This window comes from Durio zibethinus, chromosome 15, assembly GCF_047325235.1.
Source record: "Durio zibethinus cultivar Kanyao isolate XHJ-2024 chromosome 15, ASM4732523v1, whole genome shotgun sequence".
Classification (NCBI taxonomy): domain Eukaryota; kingdom Viridiplantae; phylum Streptophyta; class Magnoliopsida; order Malvales; family Malvaceae; genus Durio; species Durio zibethinus.
In genome coordinates this window covers 6,541,479-6,548,017 of record NC_143176.1, presented here as the reverse complement: position 1 = coordinate 6,548,017, position 6,539 = coordinate 6,541,479, and the positions used below count along the sequence as shown (strand labels likewise).

At 33.8% G+C, this 6,539-nt stretch overlaps 2 protein-coding genes across 2 annotated transcripts; both read right to left on the bottom strand.

Annotated features, from left to right (window-relative positions):
- Positions 1-269: 269 nt before the first annotated feature.
- On the bottom strand, positions 270-3,488 carry LOC149514608 (uncharacterized). The gene is made up of 7 exons (XM_089744220.1): positions 3,305-3,488; positions 3,031-3,251; positions 2,839-2,923; positions 2,472-2,710; positions 2,020-2,226; positions 775-1,029; positions 270-371 (listed from the first exon to the last, which is right to left on the bottom strand). The coding sequence occupies exons 1-7, from the start codon at positions 3,486-3,488 to the stop codon at positions 270-272; spliced, it is 1,293 nt and encodes a 430-aa protein (XP_089600346.1).
- Positions 3,489-3,537: 49 nt separating this feature from the next.
- LOC149514607 (disease resistance protein At4g27190-like) lies at positions 3,538-4,602 on the bottom strand. The gene has a single exon (XM_089744219.1). The coding sequence runs from the start codon at positions 4,600-4,602 to the stop codon at positions 3,538-3,540; it is 1,065 nt and encodes a 354-aa protein (XP_089600345.1).
- Positions 4,603-6,539: the final 1,937 nt, after the last annotated feature.

Genomic DNA, 6,539 nt, shown 5'->3' with positions numbered 1-6,539 from the left:
AAAATGATATCAAGTCTGCTAGTGGAAAGGACAACAAACTATAAACTTTTAGCCAATAAAAAAAGACAAATAAACAGGAATGCAGCCTTTATGTACCCGCGTAGAAATTTGCATTCGAATATGATTGCAATATTTGGCTGCAAGACTATGAAGTTGGGAGAAAGGTTTGTGAAATGCTGCAGCAAATTAGCAACAGCTTCATTCACCTGCATCTTCTGAAACTGACATTCATTTCTTCATCTCCCTCTGACAAAGGTGTGTTTTCAACTTCATTGTCTAGACCTCCACCATATATAACTACCAACTGGCCATGTTGTTTGTTCAGCTTTAGTAGACTCTTCCATTATATTTTCATCAATTGATCGGATTGCCTGCAAAACAAATTAAAGCATGGCATGTGAAGAAAACGAAGGATGTATAATTCAGTAAATTGAAACAAAAACGCAACAAAGACCATTGAATGAACCCAATAAGAAAGACTGCCGCCCCATAGAACTGGGAATTAACATTACCAGCCAATAAAATTTTCAATTTCATTAGCAATTAAAACAAACAAATGGATGACAAATTTCAATTGAAATCCATAACAAAGTTCCCTTGAACAGAACAGACAAGATTAATATTGCATAATCAATAAAGCTGAAAGAGGAAATAAAAGCATGAAAAATGTGCAAAAGATTAACCTCGCTGTTCATAAGCTTATCCAAGTCCAGCTATACAATGGCAAGGCAGCTTTTGATACTTTTAAAGTGAGAGTTTGGGTGCGTAGCGTACCTCTGTTTTGGCTTGCCCAGATTCCTCCGAATCAACACTAAAGCTTGCGGTTATATTGGGACAACCTCTCACAGATAAAAATTGCAAAGATGGGAATACGAAATGATAACCCACAGGGCTGAAGCTCACAATGTTTGGTAGCTTTCCAAGATCTAAGGTACCCAATTGAGGTAGCTGTATCACTTTCCCTTTTTCCTCACTACCATTTGCCTCATCTCCTGATTGTTCAAATACTTGTTCTAATTTGGAGACGTTCTGAACAGTAAAGGATTGCAGTTTTGGAAGGCCATGAGCAACACTCACTGGAAACAGACTTTTCAAGTTTTCGCATGACTCAACGCGTATTTGAGTCAGATTAGGGAAACATACAGGTCGGAGATGATGATCTTGTAATGAAGTTGATCATCCTTTTCAATAATTTGCTCCTGTTCATCACACTTATATATGTGTAAAAAGCTCAATTGCGACAAATTCCGAGCGATAGTAGGTGATAAAATATATCTTAATTTTCTGCATCTAAAGGCAACCAATTGAGTGACGTATTGAAAGTTGACAACTTTGACGGGATCTTTCCATGCCACCCGCAATTCAAGTAGATCACGCAAACTTAGTTCCCTCAAACTTGAAAGATTATATCCACTGTCAAATAGCTCTTTAAAATTAGTGATGATTAAATTTTTATATTCAGCTTTTCATCCCAATTCTGGAACTATCATTTTACGTGCTTCCTTTCTCTCATATCCCAAAATTCTAACACCTATAATCATATCATTTAAAAAGTAAATTTAATATTTAGAAAAAACTAAAAAATTTTAAATATTGAAAATTTTTAGAAATTTCTAAATATTAAAATTATAGCATTTGAACTTGAACTTTTCTTTGGGAAACCAATTTATCAAGAAAAAAAATTCAATCGACAACATTAACACTATATTTAATCGGTAGGAAGAAAAATAAAGGGAGGAAATAAGGGCAAGGAATGCAAAAATAAATTATAGAAAAGAAAATTAATTTTCTTTGTTAGTATTTGGTACCAAAGATAAAAAAAACTAGAAAAAAAAGAAAAAGGATTAGAAGAAAATTTATAAGACAGGATTTATTTAAGTAAAAAAGAATGTTTTTCTTCCAATTTAAAAGGATTAAATTTTCATTTTTTTTCTTTCCGCTCTCTTTCTATTCTTCCACTCTTTCCACTCCCTCACCAGGCATAGTTGTAAGAAAGAAAAAAAAAAAAAAAAGGCTTACCGCTATTTTAGCCAAAATGATAAAACGAGTCAATTGTGGACAATTTCCCACTTTCAACACTTGTAAAGATGGCAGTGTGGGTATAATGTCATTTCCATTCCTTCCTTTTAATCGAGGCAAACCTACCAATGTAACCACATTCAGCTGTGGAAGACCTTTAGCCATTGAGATTGGAAAACTATATTCCAATCGAGAGCAACTCCAAATCTGAAGTCAAATTCTCCGAACTTTGACCATGGGACAATGACGAAAGAGATGTCAAGTTATTGCAGCCATTTACATATACTTCCCCTAGACTTTGGAGTCAGACGTTTGACACTTGCGTTTTGGGAATTATATCTTCCAATTCCGAGCAGTCGAACATATTCAATGTTTCCAGTTGCCCAAGACTTTGAGCAACGGAAGTTGGGAAGAGATATCTCAATTTATTGCAGTTGTCGATTGTTACAAACCTTCAAACTTTGTAAGTTTACATGATGACCGGGTCCTTGTTTCATGCTCCTCAATTCAGCAATATTTTGAAATATCACTTGCATCTTATCACAATATGCAACTTCCAGCTCCTCAAGATTTTGTAGAATTGGAATTCCACATATCATGTCCTTGCAATGATCTATCATCAAGTTTTTCAATTTTAGTAAAAACCCTTGCGGTTGATGACCACTGCATAGCTCTTGCAAACCACGCATATCTTTTAACGATAATTTTAACAAATTAGAGAATGCAATGGTTAGCGCCTGCTGCTTTGTTGTATGTATCAATGAGACATTTCATATGTTCGCAACTCTCAAGACCCAGAGAAGTCAGGTTACTGAATACCACTTTGGCCCAACTCCAAGCTTGGAACAAGATTTTGGCAACCCACCACAATTTTCAGATTAAGATATTCCGTATCCCCAAATAACTGTTTGCATGCCTCAATTACAGACCCTCAATTTCTAAGGATCTTGACAATTGGTCGATCTCAAAGTCCCTCTTCATTACATATAACTTAGAAAAGCTAACGCATACACAAAACCTTGGTAATTTACGGAACAGAAAGTCTCTTGGAAGATGTTTAGAAGAAACCTCTAAAGATAATACGGCCAAGTTTGACAAGGAATTCAACTCCGATAGGCTGGCATAGCTTTCTTCTTGAACCGTGTTCTCAGTAGCCCATTTTATTCTTTCACAACCATGTAAGTATAGTTCTTCTGATTGGGAGAATTTCGTATTAACTGAGGAGGGATTCTCTGTAGTTGTTTACAATATGATAAATCCAACAATTTAAGATTATCCAAATCACCTATTTCTTCTTGCAATTCTTTGATATCAGAGCGACTAAATGAAAGAACCTTCAACTTCCCAAGCAATGAGATGCCCAAGAGTTTGCAACCTTCCACATGTAAAATTCTAAGGTTTGTTTGAAACTGAAATGCGTCTGGAGATATCAATCTAGAATGCAAAGCGCAAACTTTTAAAGCTTTCATTCCTTCAAAAGAATTCACTTGAAGTTATCATGTTTCCATCTCCACCAATTTAAAGAAATTTGAGATTTGGGCCTGCCAGTCCTTTAGGAAGTTCAACGATCTGACTAGTCTTGAAGGAGACTGCTTCGCAAGGCTCAAAACTTTCATCCTTTGCCCACATTTCAATAACCTCAGATTTTATAACAGAAGAAAACTCCTTTCTGTAGAATGCTATCCACAAAGCAACATCACGAACCATGTCATGCATTTTAACATGCCTTTCTCCACAATTTATCAACAAACAAGAATCCTTGAGGATATCGATCGCTGCAAGCACTTCGCTCCTCACTTCTTCAATTGAGCCCATACCTTTATACAACTCTAGTTCCCATGCATATCTCACCAACTCCTCTACATAAATCTTATAATCTTCAGGAAATAAAGAGCACAATAAGAAACACATCTTGGTCTCCGTATCCTTCAGATAATCAAAACTTACTTCAAGACATAGGTAAGCATTTTGTTGATCAATGTCTTCGATGTCACCCAATCTGCGGTTTTTTAGTTTCCGATATGCTGCTTTCCACATATGATGATTTTTACCTTTTAGAGCACTTCCCAATGCAACTATAGCTATGGGCAAACCCTCACACTTTTTGATAACTTTAGTTGCTACATGTTTAATAGCGTCATCAGAAGAGTTATCTAGACCTGCCATCGCCGCAAATAAATTCCAAGCTTCATGGTCATCTAAACAACCAAGTGGTATTGTCTTTTGACATCCCATAGCAGTGCATACTTGTTGACAACGTGTTGTTGAAAGAATTTTGCAGCCTTTATGATCCTCAGCAAATGGAATTCCTATCTCCTCCTTTAAGTCAATTTTTGCCCAACCATCAAGAAGGATTACTAGAATCCTTTTCTCATCCTGCAGTTTCAACCAGAATTCTTGTCTTGATCTTCTTCCTCGTTCATTCTTCATATCGAAATCCAGGTATTTTGCAATTTCATCTTGAATTGTTTCAAAGTTTGGCTTCTGAGACACAGTAGTAATCACAACTTTGTCAAACAGATTTAATTTTTTGGCACGAGTTCCAACTTCCTGGACTAGGGTTGGTTTGCCCACCCCTTCCATCCCCCACAATCCTATCACGCTGACATTGTCACCCTGTGGGCCTCAATAATCTGATTAGAAGCTGTTTTTGAAGATTTAGAGTCCATAAAATCCTTTGAAGAGTGGAATTCTATGGTCGGAACTGTATTAGGTGAACGGTAGCCCATTCGTCCAGGTTGACCAAATTTGGTGGTGTTCTCAAGGAGCACAAAAATAACAAAAGTGTTCTTCATTGCTTTCTTACTTAATCGATACCGCCAACTCCAATTAGGACACCAATTGAAACATCTCATATTTTGTTGGATTTCATTTTCCAGAGTTTCCATATCTGATAGGATTTTGTCTGTTTTTGATAGCAAGTCTCTGACATCATCTTTGATTCCTTGAAGTTGCCTTTCAGCATCCTCAATCTCATGTTGCAGCCGAGCCCGTGCCATTATCAGTTCTTCTTTTTTTTGCTTGAGCTTTCTAACGTTGTGGCGAAAACGGCAAATGTAATTAAATTGATGTTCTACTGGCTTTGCCACCCAATCCACGAGCAGTGCTCCCACGCAGTTAGAACGAGCAGACTCGCAAAACCCATAAGCCATTGTTGATAAGCTCAAGTTGAAGAAATTCCGCCAAGCATAAAAATATTTGTTACGAGATAAATCATGATGATGATACTAAAAAGAAAATTAAAGAATAATGAAGGTGAACTCTCTAAACATACCAAACAAGGTGAAGATAGTCCAAAGTGTGAAAACCAACTTCTTTTTCTTCAGTTTCTGCTAAGTAACACTTTCTAGGTACATACAAAGCAAAGTAAAGACAATTCAAAGTATAAGAACCAAATATCGTTTCTTCAGCACTCTGCCAAGCTGAAAACACAAGATAAAAGACAATATTTTTAGATAACTTTAAGAAAATATTACTCAGAAAATAGGAAATAAAAAATTACTATTGATATGATAGAAAACCAAAGATCATATTATAATAAAAAAAATTAAGCAACATTTTAAAAAATGAGTAATTACAAGTTTGGTCAACCAATTTTAGTTGATTTTTTTTTTGGACACCAAACTATGAAAAGTAATTCACAAACATTACAAAGATTTGTTTCTTTGATCATCCAACCATTTAGGGTTAAATGTTGGATTCTGTTATTGTGAGAATATAACACCTACAATCATATTACCTACAATAATTTTAATATAATTAACTAATTATACGATATAATTGTGCAAGGCACATTAGAATTTTATATGAAGTACGCACTTAAGTGGTAGACCCTAGATAATTCTTTATTTGGAACATATCACTTGTAATTACTATAGTATAATTAACACATTTTGTAGATTTCACAAAAAAAAAAAATGTAGAATCCACATTTTTAAGGGGTGAACCCATATATAATTCTTTGTTGTAATTGATTAATTATAAATTGTAGTAAAGAAAATTGTAGATGATTAGAGATGGTAACGGAGCGGATATCCATTATTTTAAAGTTATTAGTATCTAAATTTATTTAAAATTTATAATATTTGAATCCAAGTAAATATTTATTTTAAGTTTAGTATCATTATCCAAATTTAAATCCGTTTAAATAAGTACTATAAGTTTAAATATTGAAATCCATCAAAATATCTGCTTATTTAAATTTTTCATCAAAATATAAAATAAATAAAATTTAAATTCACTCTTAATTAATAACAAAAAAAAATTATTGTTAAGATTAAAAACCTTCCACAAATATAAAATTTTATATATTTTATATATGTAATCTAATAATAGATTCGGATATTTCTTGTTATTCATTAAAACTTAAATGAATTTATATGTGAATATTCAAAAAATACTATTTATATCCTATTTAAATCTATCATGAATATTAACTTTTTTATCTGAATTTATTAATTATCTATTTATAATTATTTAAATCTAACGTAAACAAATTAGATAACAATAAATATCTATTT